Source organism: Uloborus diversus, chromosome 9 (assembly GCF_026930045.1).
Source record: "Uloborus diversus isolate 005 chromosome 9, Udiv.v.3.1, whole genome shotgun sequence".
NCBI lineage: Eukaryota > Metazoa > Arthropoda > Arachnida > Araneae > Uloboridae > Uloborus > Uloborus diversus.
This window is the reverse complement of record NC_072739.1, coordinates 78958149-78976048: the sequence shown is the minus strand read 5'-3', so window position 1 is coordinate 78976048 and position 17900 is coordinate 78958149. Positions and strand designations below refer to the sequence as shown.

At 33.9% G+C, this 17900-nt stretch overlaps 2 protein-coding genes across 2 annotated transcripts in view; one reads left to right on the top strand and one right to left on the bottom strand.

Annotated features, from left to right (window-relative positions):
• The window catches only part of LOC129229433 (zinc finger protein 236-like), a 62641-nt gene extending 60050 nt beyond the window's left edge, over positions 1–2591 (bottom strand). The window contains exon 1 of the mRNA XM_054863740.1: positions 2503–2591. The gene's annotated coding sequence lies outside the window, so the exon portion shown is untranslated. The remainder of the gene's footprint in view (positions 1–2502) is intronic.
• Positions 2592–3557: 966 nt separating this feature from the next.
• On the top strand, positions 3558–17773 carry LOC129229763 (uncharacterized). The gene is made up of 5 exons (XM_054864134.1): positions 3558–5625; positions 8187–8390; positions 11694–11814; positions 13383–13712; positions 17336–17773. Exons 1-5 carry the CDS (start codon positions 3629–3631, stop codon positions 17573–17575), a joined length of 2892 nt encoding a protein of 963 aa, XP_054720109.1. The 5' UTR covers positions 3558–3628; the 3' UTR covers positions 17576–17773.
• Positions 17774–17900: the final 127 nt, after the last annotated feature.

The following is a 17900-nucleotide window of genomic DNA, read 5'->3' as shown; positions in this document are numbered from 1 at the left end:
TTAAGATTTGTCTGAATGGTGGAGGGAAGGCAATAGCACGAAAAGGAGCATTGTACCTACATCTTCTGAACAGGGTTGCGGGGTGGGAGGGAAAACGAGACTCCAGGAATTTTAGAGCCTTTGATTTGGACTGAGATTCTTTACCCCACAAAATCAGTCCGACACCGACTCTGCAAGCCATGGTAGAATTGCGGACTTGAAAAGAAAATGACCGACTCCAACTCTTTGAATTGTGAAACTTCGACTCATAAATCCCAAAATCAGCCCAACCCTGACTCCGCAGCCCCGTTTCTAAAATACGTCGACATAAACAATAACATCTACTTTCAGATGGCACCAATGCACAAGAATAGCGGATGGTCTGGCACAGGACGGTAGCCACCAGGCTGCCTCATCTCCAGGTGGATGTCTTACTTCTGAAATTGCCTCCTGAGCAAAACAGAAAATTAGCAATCTTGGGAGACAGGCACCCTGTGAGTGATTGGTATGAAGGAAACCGTCCTTATGTTGCTCTATCTGGGACTTGCCTTGCTAGGTTTCATAGTAGGCATAGTATTTTGTGAAATGACTTATTGAATTGAATTCCATTTTAAGTTTGAATTTTTGGGACTTAGTAATTTGGGCAAGGTTCATAAACTGATACAATTTCCTTCTACATGAACTCAGTAAAAAACAAAAACAATTTTCTGTCTGGTAAAATAATTAGCATTTTACACTTAATACTAATGATTCAATCTCCATTTTAGAGTTTTTTTCCCCTCTATTTAAAAAGCTTGAAGAAGTATGCTTTTAATTTCCTAACCATGTCCAACGTTTTGAGAGATCAGAAAGGGCAAGCGTCCACCCCTTCTGCTTAGTGAAATTACTGTATAAATGTAATTAGTGGGTGTTTCTGTTTTATTTTTTTAAGATTTCAAAAGAATGAGTTCAGTGACTATCCTGCAGTAATTTTTCAAAATCGAAGTTTCAAAAAGGGCATTTTTTGACAATTTTCGTTGATGTTAAAGAGGGACGGGGGTCAAAACATTCCACTGAACTAAAATGTAGATTCGGAATATCTCTTTCAACAAAAGAGGAAATAAATACTTTCGGGGACATCCTGGGCTAAAGCTCTTATATTTTAGTTGTTTTGGATAAAAATCCTATGCCCCCCCCCCCCCCCCCCCCCACGAGCATGCATAAACCAGATATGCAGTAGGAGATCAGTTAAAAAAATCAACCACCTCCTTGATAACTTTCCAGATCCATACTTGAGAGCATGCTTAGTTATCACAAATCAAATCTGAAATCCATTTGGCCTAAAGGACTCTACTTGGAAGCTCGAGGTTTTTCTTTAAAACTGACGTCTTGATTTTAGAAGTATTGATTGAGCTTAAAAGTGTTGAAAGGATAAAAGGAACTATTTCTACAAATGAAATTTTGTGAAAGGTCGAATTTTTGGATATGAAATTTTGTAAAGTGGCTGTTTTTACTATATAGAACATAGGGAAGCAGCTGCAAAATGGACCCAATATGGGCTTGAATTGGCTCCTAGTTTGCTTTTTCAGGTCTGTAAATAAGACTTAATGTTTGATTCAGGGCCTGATTAAGTCGAAGCGATGCGGTCAAGTTCTGGTAAAAGTTGGTGATCTCCATCATACAAGCAAATTTGTAGATTTTGAAAGTAGTTGTACTCTACTTCAAAACCAATCACTCATGCAGAGAAATATCGTACTAATCCAACTAAAATGTACTCTGAAAGTGTTGAAATGAAATGTACTTCAAAAAAAAAAAAGCAAGGGAGAAATTTCTGCTATTTTTGTGCAACCAAAATAATGGCGTTATGTTCACCGCCCTGTGCATTAATCTCTGAACCCGGAATTGAATAATTTCCAATTGATGAAAAGCAAAAGTTGGGCCACTTTTTTATACTTCTTTAGAGCTTACTTAACGTATGCTTTGAGCTGTTATATTGTATTCCTTGCAAATGCTTTTGATTGAATGTAAAAATTAGTTTTAGTTGATAGAGCTTCAAGCTTGACACAACATTTCCTTTTCAGAACCTTTTTAGTTAGCAAAAATAACCATGGAAATTAAAACAATTTGAATCCTAAAGTGTTTAGATTCAATCGTATGACTCATTTGTATGAAATAATTACAATTTTAAAAGAGAAATGTCCCAGTTAATTCCGCATGTTCTTATTCCTACTACTTGATAATGAAGTATGATTTTTCGAAGTGTTTTGGAACTTTAATTTTACAATGGTCAATTTTATTCTTTTGAATACTAAAGTGAATTTTAAAGCTGAGTGTAACAATGTAAAGAAATAGATTTAGAAATTTGCTTTAAATCACTTTAATATTTCTGTTGTTAAACTACTATTAACTCGTTCTCTCATGACTCGAGACGAAACAATAAATTGGCCGAAGTACACCGAAACTTTTTACCCCTGCCGTAGAATAAGATATCATTCCGCCATGTCGCAAGGCTACAAAAATAAGTACACAAACACACAAACTTACCATTACTTTCCTGTAGTAGATTCTTGCTATCAGATTTTCGTTAAAATATTTTATTCGAATAAATATGAGATTGTAAACATCAAGTTGCCTTAACTGAATGCTTCTTTCAACATTTGGAATGAAATTATTTAGAAAAACAACATGGCGTAATTCGAAAATGACGTGTTCAGTCTCCCTGTTAATTTGAAAAATACATTAAATTAAACTGTTAATTGTTACGATGAAATTAAGATAAAAAGCAGAAGAAATGTCGAACAATCAATCAAGATTCAAAGCCAATGTTTCATAGTTCAAAAGTTTTACAATAATGCTTCTTTTCTTTTGTGGTCCTTTTTCAACTTTTGATTGAGTATTTTTTTATAGAAGTTAGAGATTAAACGAAAATTTAGTAATTTTTACAGGATACTCACTGCTCTAAGCTTAATTTTTTAATCAAATGTAATTAAGTTTTGAGATCGAGCGTAGCCGTCATGGTTGAGAGCAAGGAAATACAACTCAACGCCACTTCATGTAAACAATTTTAAGGAAAGCTTTGTAGAAATTTTTGTTTCCAAATGATATTTTCTCATCTACATCACATTACCGCAGTATATTACTCGATCCGATATTTATCAAAAATTTTATACTAGTATTTCTGTCTTTTTCTGTTTTCAAATCATGTTTATGAACGTTTTCAAACCATTAATATGTCAGTATCATAAATTAATTAAGTTATCAAATAGTTTTCTCGAAATCCGATTTTCGAGGTGAAGCAAAAATTCGATCGATTGAACATATATTTGAGCTATTTCATCCAAGATGGTGAAGAGTTTGGAAAACAACATAGCAAATTTTCTTTTTGTAATTCTTTTTGAATCTTGGTTATTTAAGTTTGATTAAGCTTTTCCCTTCTATTATGTTCTTTACAAAAACGTAAAATTTTTTACTGCTTAAGCATTGAAGCGGCAAAATGTGATCTTAATTGATAACATTTATCAGTTCACAGCAACTTCACAATTCATACAATGCACCAATACATATGCATTTAGATGTGAATAATTTATTTTATAGTCAGTGTTATAGTAATAGGATGATGTTAAGGTGACAGTAATAGATCAGTTGCATTTAATTCTAGTCTTTAAGCACAATGATGAATGTTTTAACTGATATTCTTTGTGATACGTCGTCTCTGTTAGTATCACAAAGCTACAAAGATACTTTGACGCAGAGCAAGCTGATATCCCCTCACGATGTATCTACAAAGCAAGGACACTTGCACATCCTTGATTCAGTATCGCAGATATCGCACATTGATAGACCTCTATCAAATATTAATGATTCTAGTCCATCTAGTATTGATTTATTTAATGCATCAAGTCAAATTCACATTCCATCAAATATAGATTCGGGGTTTGATGACAGAAGTCAAGTATCAGTATTTTCTGATCAGTTTCCTGAAATAGTACCATCATGGCTAACTCACGATTTCATGAAAGTTTCGGATAATTTACCATCTCCCGGCATTCTGTCGAATGTCTCCGATATTTACCCCTCGGCTCGAGAGAGCGAGCATTTGGAGATGTTAGACTTGGGATTTCCACCTGAACTGACTTCACAAGATGTTTCAACAAATTTAAACCGATGCATCGATGATGGTCAGAAGCTGTTAGAAGAAATGCCAATGCAGAGATTTTCTAATGACTCGCTCATGATTCCCTCTTTTAATGATATTCATTCTAATCAGTTGCATCTATCCATGGGTAAAAGCAGCATTCAGTATCAAAAGTTTGCACCTGACACCCAACATGTTCAAGTGTCGTCGTCATCTCTTATGAATTCGGTCATGCCTTGCGAAAATGATCTGCTTCATCTTCCCTTGCCTTCCACTTTAGCCGAACAGTGCCTTAACTCTTCATCTAGTCCTTCAATGTCAAGTCAAAGTCGAGCACTTCCAGTGAATGTTGTCTGTGATAAGTTACCTCAGATTAGTCTCAATCATTTAGACTCTTTGTTAGATAATGAAACTACCCTTTCAGATATTCACTTGTTAAGACATGACTTTCCTCATGTTAGTGTACATCAAGAAAATCAACAAGTCAACAACTGTACACAGCAAACAAGTGACCCGTGCATGACTGGTTGTAATCCAAATGACTTTCCTCATGTAACCGTACATCAAGAAAATCAGCAAATCAACAATTGTACGCAGCAAACAAGTGATCCTTGCATGACCCGTTGTCATCCAAGCAGAATCATTCCTTGCGATCCTGGGAATTTTTTGGCTTCTCAAATGGCACCAGTCCCACAACATCAAGATGCATCAGTTCAGGTACCTGAAAGCGGATCCGTTTTAAGTTTTAGATCTGATAATCAAAATTGTTTTTCTTGTAGTCAAGTCCCATTAGAGTCTGCTCTTGAAGAAATTTATTGCTTCAAGTGCAAGTTTTGTGATTATATTAATGTCCACAAGTGTGCTGTCTCAAATCATATAAGTATGACACATTCCAAACCCATTGCTCCAAATTCATGCATAACAGAAAATGGTACTGATAATATTCAAAGATCTGATATAATAAATTCATTAAATGATGAAAGCTTTGGTGAAGCTCGTTTACCAACTTCAGAAAATTTAGTCTCCTCGACATTAGCTGCTCCTATTAATTCTGCTGTTGTCAGTATTGCATCTTCTGAAAGAGAGCCAGTAAAAGATTTAAATAGTAATTTCCAATGTATTAAGTGCAGTTCAGTGTTTTTAAATATTAATGATTATAATACACATTTATTAACGAATCACAACATTCAGCCAGAAAATGTTCCTCTGAATGTTACAGGAGTCACCATTTATTATCAACCAATTCTATCAAACGGTATTCTACTGAATACAACCACTGAAAACCTTGCTGCTACTGAAAATGATGTTTCAAGAAAAACTGCTGTTATTCTCCAAAATGGCATAAATAATAATGTAAAAGATATTGCAAAGAAAAGAAAAAAAAATGCTAAGAAAGTTGATGATCCTTTGATAAAAAATTCTTCAAGAAAAACTACCAGTAACGAATCTTTCAATATCAATTCAGAAAAGCAGATTTCTTCTCATAAAAAAGCATGGCAAAAAAAGATGAACAGAGAAGTTGGGTCATATATGTAAGTATAATATAACATATATATCGCTCATTTGGAAGAGGAGTGCTACAGTACAAAGAAATTAAATTTTACAGGATAAACGTTTGAAGTTGAACTCTTCTGGCAATTTACATTAAGAAAAGTAAGTTTGCTGTACTCTCCAGTAGTTAGTATTCGAACAAAACATCTGACATTATTTTCCAAAGAGGATCCTTTGAGAGCCTTTAAGCAAAAAGAAAATTAAAAATTTCATATTGTGGCACCCTTTTTCCAAACAAGCGATATATATATATATATATATATATATATATATATATATATATATATATATAGTTATTATTTTATTTATTTCTAACTCGCTATGTTTTCTGTGGAAGCATAATGATCAACTGACACTTGGATATTTTCATGGTTTTGATTTTTGAGAATTTGAACAATTTTTGTATAAATGTGATTAATTCTGTTTAAAATATATAGGAGATATAGAATAATTAATTATGGCACTAAATTTTGCAAATAAAAATTCAGGTGCTTTTAAGTGAGAGGTTACATCACTTGGGGCTAGCCAACTTATACACTGGTGTGCAAAAATTAAGGACCAAGTCGAAAAATTAGCATATCAGCTGAACGAAGAGGCAGAGCGGACAGAAAGACCAATCAGGAGATTAAATAAGGTGATGTACGGTAGCACATGCGCAGATTTGCAGGCAGACATAATGGGGGAGTGTCTGAGTGGTATAAAGCATGTTATCGGTGTAAGATCAGTATTACTGGCAAAAAGATTGCACGCCGTATAGCAGTTAAAATCACACCGAGTTGCTGCCTCAGCGAGAAATGGCGAATAATCAATCTGTTAGATGACATCTGGATGCTTTTACCCGAGGTCGAATCATTGGGAAGTTGGAGGAAGGCCCCAGTGTGACAAGTGTGGCTGCAGAGTTCGGAATTGCTCACAGCATCGTTTCACGACTTTGGAGACAATTTCAAACTACAGGAACAGCTATCCGGGGGTTCAGTAGTGGTCGTCCATAAGGAACCACACTCGCAGATGACCGGTATATTGTCTTACAGGCCAGAAGAAACAAGTGGCAGACAGTAGGAGAAATCGCTAGACACACGACACAGGCGACTGGATGACCGATATCGCGTTTTACCGTGGCCAGAAGACTGCACGGTGGTGGTCTGTTTGCACGATGCTCTATATGGTGTGTACCTGTAACGCCTGCCCATCGGAGAAGGCGTTCTCTGTGGTGCCGGGAACACCGGAATTGAAGAGACAATGAATGGGGACGAGTACTCTTTACAGATGAAAGCAGATTCAGTCTGAGTAGCGATTCTCATCGCATACTCATCTGGAGAGAGCGAGGAAGCTGCAATCATCCCTCGAACATCATTGAAAGGGACAGGTATGGAGATCACAGTGTTCTAGTTTGGGGAGGCATCATGCTTGGTAGTCATACAGACCTTCACGTCTTCGACGCAGGTTCAGTCAACGGGACCCGTTATTGTAACGAGATTCTTCTTCCATATGTGCCTCTTTTTAGAGGCGCTATGGGTCTGCAGTTCCTTTTCATGGACGACAATGCACCATGTCATCGCACAGTAGCTGCCGAACAGCTCTTAAGAGAGTGAGGACATTGAACGTATGGATTGGCCGGCACGATCTCCGGATCTCAATCCCATCGAGCATGTATGGGATTTTCTAGGCAGACGCTTGGCAGCTCGTACCTTACCACCAGTAACGATTCGGGAGCTTCGATTGGCGCTGCAAGACGAATGGGCAGCAATGCCTCAACAACTCATTGACACCCTCATTCTCAGCATGGGCAGACGCTGTGAAACCTGCCTAGAAGTCGGGGGAGATCATATCCCCTACTAAAGACCGGATGTTTCTTGCTGGACACCCATCACAGGGTTGTTTCGGCCTTCAGTCGCATTGCGCTCCATGCTACTTTTTCAATAAAGCTTCTTTTTATCCCTCTGATTTCTCTTTTAGTAAGTGTTGCTTCCATTATACATGTCCTTACGTATTGGGGATCTTACGGTATTAAATGTGTTGATTTGGAAAGCTTTTGCACAAAGTTATATTGAAAAAACCATCTGCTCCTTAATTTTTGCACACCAGTGTATTCTACCTCGGTGGAAATTTAAAAATTTCTTTTACACTGTCAGAATGTTTGCTCCTCTATTTTTACATTTTGAGAGAGAATGGTTTGTATTGTTAATGGAGGAAGGAATTTGATGGAGTGTTAATAAAGCAAGATATTTGTCTAATTATTTTGATAGGATTTTTTGTTATCTAATAACTTGGTTTTTTTATTAACCTTTTATTTTAATGCAACTAATACTTTTGCTTTAATGCATCTAATTCTTGTTTTGTTTAAAAGTCTATTAAAAAGGCTAAATGATATGAGGTATTGCCAAAAAGAAGTTTCTATTGTAACTTTGACCAAGCATGTAGGCAATTAATAAAATGAAAAGTAATTGCCAAAATTAAAAATGCCTTGACGTACCAAGAACGTAAAATTTCTGATTATTTAAAAATAACATTGAATCACTAATAATATATTACTTTCTTTTAGTTGTGAATTCAAAGGCTGTAATGTTCGATTCAGAGCACTTGACAATTTGGAATATCACAAGAAATGCCACATTTCTGGAATTAGCTCTTTTGGTTGTCCTGAATGTAGTACAAGCTTTGAAAGTTGGGGGACCATTGCTGGCCATTTGTGGCGTGATCATGGAAATGATATGGAATTACATGCATGTGATCAATGCCAATTCCGGTAAGTTAACCAGCTCAACGTTATTGTAATCTTAATTTCGTGATTTCTATACTTGAATTTTGCCCATCCTGCATATAACTTGTGTAAAGACGATAATCTGTGCAATGTTTGTGGAATAGAAAATTTTTCTGGTTGGGGTTTTCAAAATCGAAAATTGTTGCTTTCTTTCCCATTCATTTACATTGCGTGATTATTCAATATCAAAGAATTTTTAGATTAGTAATTATTCATTCAAAGTAACTGCTTAAAAACAATTAATAATTCGAATTGATATCACTATGAAACGAAGAAAGTGGAAAAAAGCACAAAATATTTATTATTAGTTTTACTTTAACCTTATATTCATTTTTTGTGTGGTTTTTAAAACCTCCTCCTCAAATACATTCATAACTTTATAAATGTCAAATGCTAGCTAGTAACAGTTTCGATTTTCTGATGAGAATTGATTAAGAGCCTCAGAAAATTCGGTGTGGTAGGCTTCCTCTCTCTCTAAATGTCCCTAAAAAGGATTTCTGCAGCGATGGAAGTGCTGAGGGACCATGATACCCTGATGAGCTTTATTGACACCATTTTAGCTATCTTATACCAGTGGGGACAGGGGGTGTCATCATGAAATACAACTTTTATATATAAGAATTGAAAAGTAATTTCTGACTGCTTCCCGATCATTAAAAGCAGTAAGATATTTTGTTGAAACCTATTCCAAAAAGCTCAAATACTGTTTTTTTCCTTTGATTTTAATGGAGGAAATGAATGTGCTTGTGTTCTGGGAGGGGTTTTAACCCCAAAACCCCTCCCAGCGGCACCACTGGAATGTTGTAAAGTATATTATTATCTTTGTTTATGAATCATAAAAAATGCTTAATAGAAATACTTGATTGTTTTAACATCTCCTGAAGGATGACAACTCACAGAAGGTTATTTGGAAGAAAATTAGGATCCTTTTTTGAACCTTTCACAAAATCCTGAACTCTACAAACTCAGTGGCAGATTTACCATGTCGCAATTGCGAGAGGCCCTCCGCGACTGTAGGGGCTCGAAAGGGGATTCAAAATTGATCTACAAAATTGATATGATAAATCTGTTACGTATTTCTGCGACAGACAAAGAAGCCCCCCAAAATGTATTGCAATTAGCTTCCAAAGTATAAATTTTGCCACGGCATAAGCTGTTTAACTCAAAGATGATAGCAACATGGAAGTTTGATGTCAGTGGGGATTTTTTCCCAACATGTGAGAAACCTGTTTATTTTAGTACTAAGATATTTATTATGAAAGAAAAAAATATTTTGGCTGAACTAGGTGGATTCAAATTTCCTGGAATGGTCATGTATAGTTATGAATTTTTTTGGATGGGAAGAAATTTTTTGTTTAGGAGGGTGGTATCACTAGTAGGGAATGTTCTGTGCCTGCAGTTGGAGTTAGTTGGTTTGGAGTATGATATTCTGGATGGTAGTTTTTCCTTTTTTCAGATTGTGAAATGTCACAGCAGAGCTGTGTAGCAAAATCAATTCCTGCATGTTGCTGGAGAAATTGCCCTCGGATCCTTAAAATACTACACTACATTCCAGGGTTCCTCGTACCTACCACCATACATGGTTTAACTGGTTGGATAGGGCCCTGAACAGAGCTCTGATTTTTGATTCAAACCAGAAGCCAAGCAATCCATGATCCAGTACCCCTAGTGACATTGATTTGAAATAGGAACTTGGAGGATTTAGTGGCCATGAACGTATTTAACGTGCCCACAATTAACAAATACGGAGGATCTTCAATCGACTGGCATTGAACCCAAGATCCTCTAGTTATGAGTCTGACGTCTTACTGATCAAGTTTGAGATAATGGATGATACTTTGGCAATGAAGAAAAACAGCAATTTAACTAGTAGTATTTTTGTGACAGTCACACAACTCTTAGAAATGCATCCCCAAATCTCACAAAAGATTCTTTGCATTTGGGGCATTCCACGGTATTTTTGACATTATGTAGAGTCCGTAACGTGAACTTTTTTTGCCATAACTTTTTACTTTCTCGTTTGATTTGCAAATTATTTTAATTTGAGCTGGTGTGTTGGTAGGAAAAGATCAAAATAAAATAATATGCTAATCAAACAGTAAATTGAAAAGTTATGGCAAAAAAGGTCACGTTACGGACTACATAAATGTCAAAAATACCTTGGAATGCCCCATTTAACAAATGCACAGATTAAATTTTTCATTATGAAAATTTTTTGAACTTTGGGTATGCATTTCTGACCCAGCAAGGAAAGAATCCTTGTACATGATGAAATTTGTCGATTGATGGAAAAAATCCTTGAAAGTAAGAAATACATTTTGGGAGTGAACAGTTGGTAAGGTCTTTAGGATTTGGCTGCTTTCTTGATTCACCATAGATAAGGAAACCTGGCACTTTCCACAACTTGCTGCAGCTTTCATAATGACTCAAACATGCTGACTCCTTAAAAGAGATGAAAAATGCACTGCAGGTAAAAGTTCGAAAAACAGGAGTGTTTCCATTTTCCAACCATTGTATGAATTGTGGAAAAAGTTTAGAGGCAGGAGGAGCATATCTTGAAGAAAAATAAGACAAATAAATTTTATATTCTTCCAAAAATTTTTATTAACCTAATCTGAGGATTCTTGAACCCTATCTCGTATATCAAGGATCATAAAAATTTCACATTTGCTCTTGAAATGTTTGCTGCCACCTTTCTTTTGGAGGATTTAAAATTATTTTTTTACAAAATTAAGATGTGGAGTAAATTCAAAACTAAGAAAGAAGAATTATATACCGGACTGCCTAGAGCCAAGATGGGCCCCTTGTCAGTTGGGTTGCCCATCTTAAAGCTTATAAAATTTATGCTAGTTCAATTTTACGCCAGGTCTCTGACAAGTATTGACATGGCCTTTCATCAGCCTTAATTATGTAATTAAATAACTGTAGGAAAAAGGATATTTGTCCCTGTCTCATAAAAATATTTAATTGAATTAATTAATAGTTAGAGTAATACTGCTCTTATATATACAGTAAAGCACCGTTTATATATTTCTGAAGGTAATGTATGAAAAACGTGTATAAATGAAAAAAAAAACTTATAATCAGTATACGTTAATATGTATTAAACTCTGCAGTAACTAAATTAAAAAACGTATAAAATTTATAAAAACGTATAAAAGAGAAACATATAAACAGTGCATCACTGTACTTTCAATTGTTTGATGAATTTTCTATGCATATTTATTTTTTGTGAATTATTCTTGTATAAAAAGGTTTCTAAGTAATATATATTTTTTTTCATTCTAGTACATACAGTTTAAGTCGCCTTGAAAATATTCACAAGAGGACACATAAAGATGAATACTTATTTTTATGTGATACTTGTGGCAAGAGCTTCAAAACAGGAAAGCAATTAAGAAACCACCGGGTAAGTTTCCTGTCAACAGTATTATTTGTGATTCATATCTTTGCATTTAAATAATAAAATGAAACTTATATTTTTGATGCATACATTTTTTTTCCACATTTCATATGATGTTTTAAACAGCTCCCCAAAATCCATCCTTGTCAAAAGCTCTCATTTCTTTTTCCACTTCTAAAGTCATTGAGTTTGGCACAGAATTCATCAACATCATGGAGATATTCACCTTACAGTGATTTCTTTTAATTCAATTTTTAAAATCCATTTTAAAGCAAATCTTCCTCATAAATCTCTTATTTCTTTCCAAAGAAAAGAAACCTCATGCTTTAAATTTTGAGAATAATCAAAAGCTTTTATTACATAGTTTACCGAAGATAACTTTGTTTGAAGCATCAATGTCAGTTATGTCTATTTAGGTCATTGTTATTTTGTAATTTCGTTTTCTGATATTCAAATGACTTTTCTCTTGCACCCAATTTTTTCCTGCCAAAAAGCTTAACTAATCAAATGCAAGCATTTTAACACTTGAATTACGGTGATCTTGGTGTACCTAGAAATACCGCGGGGGTCATTTTGACCACTGAGAAGAAATTTGCATTATTCTCTACATAATGTTTTACATTTGTAAAAAATATTTTAAAATAAACATATACGAAAAAAGTTGTGCCCAGTTTCCTCAAAAGTCATAGTTGGACTCTGGTTATTAATCAGTGCGTACTACAATTTTAATATTTTAAAAGTGAAAACCTACATTTTTGTCTAAAAGTGAACATAAATATTTGTACCACCAACATTAACAGTTGAATTGAAAAATTAAAATATCAGGAGAGATGTTAAACACATATCGATCACAAGCTGTGTTAATTTTATTATTTAAATTGGAAATGAAGTTGACTAGCTCCGCTGGTTGAGTTTTATTATTGCAAAAAACCGCTGTATAAAATTTTCTGCTTTTAACCTTTATTTTTGTTTTTTTCTTCCTTTTGTCATTTTTCTGCATTTTTGGAAAAATATGCCTCTATTGGTTCTTGGTCATGAAATTGTAAGATGAATTATTTATAATTAACCGACTCAATAACAAGATGTAATAATTTACGGTTTCTGTACTATTAGTAGATGTACATTCAATGTTGTAAGACTAAATGATTTCTGTTCTTTTGTGGCACATATTCCCAGATTTTTTTTTTCTCCTTCTTTTCTTCATTTTTTTTTTTTTTTTCTGCAGCTTCAACTTGTTGATCTGAAAATTTCCTATAATAATGTATTTCAGCTAAATTTAGGAGGGATTTCAGCTTTTTTATGAGCTGAAATCCATTGTATTAGAGTTTTTTCCTCTCATATAAATCTGACTCGTCATAATCATAAAACTTGTGATTGTTGCATGGAAAAAGAAGGAAATGTTGAAAGAAATGAAATCAAAACTGCATGCCGTGTTGTTCACTTACCCTCAATAAAATTTAATTTCAGTGAGCCCATAAAATGGGTAAAGTGTTGATGATTTTGTAAATGCACAGGTAAAAAAAAAATAAAATTTCTATAATATTGAATTTATTAATGTATTCTATTTATTGCAGGCCATTCACACCAAAAAGAAGATGAATAATAATGACGCATACAAATGCAACATCTGCTCAATAGCTTATTCTTCCAAAGCTACACTCCGGACGCATCAAACTTCAGTTCACAACAAAGTCAAACGCTTCTTATGCGATTATTGTGATTACAGTGCTTTCAAGCGTGGGGACCTGAAATTGCATATGAGGGTTCATACTGGGGAGAAACCATTTGAATGTGATATGTGCCAGTACAAAACCTCCGACCACAATTCTTTGAGGAGACACAAGCAAACACACTCAGGGGAGAAAACCTATAAGTGCCCATATTGCTCTTATTCTTCTATTCAAGTAAGTTCTAATAGCTTTGTATATTTTTTGTTGTTTTCTCTGATTAGCTTACCCAAGTGTCACAGGCCGACTGGAATAAAACTTTGCACACCGATAAAACGCTTAAAAGCATCAGGATTTTTCTGAGAATACTATTAATAGGGGGAAAATATCCTTCTCAATCTTAAACCTGTCACGGTGACCCCGCACAGTCAGTGGCGCAGCGAGGGAGGGCCCCCCCCCCCCAGAGGCATTTCGGTTTTAACATAAATTCAAATTATAATACAGTAGTATATGCATATGAAAGAGCCATTTTTATTTTTAAAAAACCCTTCAGAAGCTATTTTAATCAAAAAACCCCTCCAGAAGCTATTTTTGATTTAAAAAAAAATCCTCCAGAAGGTATTTTTGACCAAAAAAAACCCCCTCCAGAAGGTAGTTTTGATTAAAAAATCCCCTTCATTCGGTATTTTTAATAAAAAACCCTCTAGAAGGTGCTTTTGATTTAAAAAAAAACCCTCCAGAAGTTATTTTTGATTAAAAAAAAAACCTCCAGAAGGTATTTTTGATCAAAAGACCCCCTTCAAAAGGTATTTCTGGATGTGTTAATGCACACAGTTAAGGTGGACCTTGAAATTTAAGTCTAATGAAAAAAAGTCATATAAAATACTTGCAAAAATACCCGGGTTTGCCTGGGTTATAGAAATAATTGTGAGAAACAATTGCTATTTTCATTCGTTTTCTTTTTTAACTGAAAGAGCTCAAAACACCCAACAAAAAGAGTTAAAACAGCAATAAGTATGAAGAAGGAATTAGTATTTAGTTAGACACGAAAGCACAACATTTAAGCACATAAAAATTTAAGAATTTTCAAAATATGAAATTTCTCTTGTTTGAAAAGATTTATCACTTAATTTTTTTTGAACATAGTCTAAAACTTTTTCGATATGGCTTTTGAAATACAAATGGTTTAAAAAAATGTAGCCACCCGTAATCCCCCTGTACATGCCTTGGTTATTTTGAGAAATTTCAATTATTGTGAGTTCTTGGTGCAAATTAAAATGTTATCAAATTTGTGGTAATCGTTTTGGGATACCTTGGATAATGCTCCCCCTCCCTACTTTGTAAAACTGTCTGTTACTAATTTTCGTCAATGAGATATTGTCGCCAAATACTGAGATATTTTCGCTGACCATAAAATGATGCTAAACATTTTCATCCGAAATGTTGCTGAAATAAGTCGTAAAACTTGGTGAGTGTTTGAAATTGTGCACAAAGACAAATTAATAGAAGTTTTTGTGCTGTTAATAAATTTGCCGGGGATATTTTGATAATTGAGAATCTGGCGCAGTCGTTAGAGACGAGTTCGGGCTCATTCTTGAGAGCCCGGGCCCGCCCGAGCCCGAAAATTTGTAACCGAGCACGCCCGAGCGATATTGTCTCGGATCAAAATCCGAGTCCACTCGAGCCCGAAGGAAACTTTCTTGTATCAGAAACCTTCTACAGTCTGACATGATCTCTCTGTTAATGAAAATTGTTACGTCAAATGTTCTTCATTAACAGAGATAAGTTTCTAAATTTTCTTAAAATGCTCCACTTCAAATGCATTACTGTATGACATTTTGCAATAGTAATCGCAAAAAAAAAAAACACTAAATAAGCATTAATTAATTAATTTTTTTTGGTTGGGTAAATTTGACATTGATTAAACTGATTTAAATGTTCATTTCATTTTCTCACAGTAGGAAAATGTTTATTTGCTTTGAATTTGTATGGAGATTGGCGATTGAATATCTACTTGAGCCCGAGCCCGAAATCTATTTTCGGTTCTAGAGCCCGATCCCGCTTCGCGCCCGGGCTTGGGCTCGGACTGAGCCCGTCTCATCTCTAGCAGTCATCTCATTTTTGGCGAAAATAATTTTATTTTGGTAATCCTGCTGATTTATAGTAACCTTATGTGAATAGACATTTCCAATCTCTTTGTTTTGATTTGCAAAGAAAAATACCTCTTGCGCAGGTGCTGGAGCAAAAAATTGATGCCAATGAAGAAAGATTGCCGGATTTCCCAGAGAAGCCTTGATTCAAAATTTTCATTATAATTACTATTAATATTGATGTTATAAGGCATTAAATTTTTGCAAAAATGGGTTTTGTATTTAACCATTTAATGGGAAAAATACATGAAATTTACTGTTTTCCATCATAACTTCTTTCAATTAAGTTTTTTAGGAATAAATTATAGCCTATGTTTCTTCCCGATAATGTAGCTATCTATGGTGGAAAAATGGTTAAAATCGGTCCAGTAGTTTTGTAGATTACTCTGGACATCCTTACATAGAAGTAGCAAAATATGTATATAGATTAATAGAAAGTTTTATTTTTTTAGCTTTACAATGGTTTTTGAATTTTCATTCTACCATAATACAATAAGAACACTTTTCTTTGTTCATTTTGAAATTTTTACAGGCCTATATTTTGAACAATATTCAAAATAGAATTCTAAAAAATGGCAGAATTACTTGTTTTGTGTGTTCTTCATACCAAATTTTATCAAAATCAGAAATAGAGGTCAAGAAGGTGATTGATCTGACATGGAATTGTTCACAGGATACTAATACCACAATGGAGTATGATCGAGAAGGATGATTAACCCCTATTAATAGTGTTTCCAGAAAAATCCTGAATCTCGTCAACTTTAGTGTTATTTTTTTCCCAATTTTTAATCATTACCTGAATTTTGTAGTTAAAATTTTAAATAAAAGAATTTATTGTACCTATTAATATCCTAATTATCCAATTTTTAGGGGTAAATTTATTATGTTAAAAGTGGTTTATTGCGGATAAAGAAAAAAAAATGTGTACAATATTTTTAAGTGTTTTATCAATGAGCAAAGTTTTATTCCTGTAGGCGTGTGACACGTGGGTAGATTTACTTTTGAGTGTCGTTATTGAGTGGATATTTCTTAGAAGGTAGGATGGAGGTGGAAATCTTTTTCAGCCCTAACAAGATTCTTTAACATGAAAGCAAAAACATTTGTGATTTCATAAGATGTTTGTGTTGTAATTTAAAAAATCTTGGAATGTATTTCAACTAAAAGCAAATCTTTAGGCTAAAAGTGTTTAGTTTTCATTTTTAGCATTCCAGTTTTAAACCTATCGATATTAATAAAACACTAACATTTGTTTCCACAGGGTCTGAGCTCATTGCTTATTGTTTGATTGGCTATAGTTAAATGTAAACAAACTGCAATTGAAAATTTCAGCGAATATGATTTTATTTGATTAGTTTGCATATGTTTTTTTAAACCTTCACAACTGAGGGGTGACTTTTGGTTAAAATGGTGTTTGGCAACATTAGGAAACTCAGGCACAGTAGCGACAACGTTCATGACAATTGAGGAGTTTTTTTAACTAAATTTATAGAACTAGTTTTTCAGTTACTCATCCTTATTTTCATGAAAGAAAGTTAAACTGAGTTAAGTTCTGATTAAAACCAAATCAAAAATTTTTGAATCTATAATTTTGTCCACTTTGTATATTTAAAAACAGAACTGTTCTATGTATCTATATATATTTACAAAAATAAAATAAAATAAAATTAAATAAATAAAATAAAATAAATAATAATAACTTTTCTGTTTTAGGCTAGCTGTTATAAAGATCATTTGAAGAATCATCATCCTGGTCAGAATGGCTTAATGTTTTCCTGCACTCTTTGTCCTTTTCGAACTCTGAAACAAGAAGTTTTAACAACCCATATGTCTGAGCACGAAAATTCAAACAGACCTCAAAATGACAATAACATTAATGAAATTAATTCTACTGATGATATATTCCCTATAGCTAAAGCTCTAGATATGAAGTCTTTCTCCTGGTGTTCATGATCTTAAAGAAATACAACTAAAACTTGTTCAGTCATTTTTGAAATTTTAATCAGTTATGTGTTAATGATGTTTGTGTCTATTGACGGCAAAACTTAACATGATTTTCTACATTATATGCTTTATTAAGGATAGATTTTTTTTTATTACAGTTGTTTTCAAATGAAATGAATTTTTTAACAAATATTTTATTCTAATAAAATCTCAAATGGGATATGTGTTTTTTGCTTAAATAAGTTCATTCAAAACACAGTGCACACTTTTCATCACTTTCAGAATAACAACAAACAAGTTTGTATTATATAAATAAGTTAATTACAAAACTTTT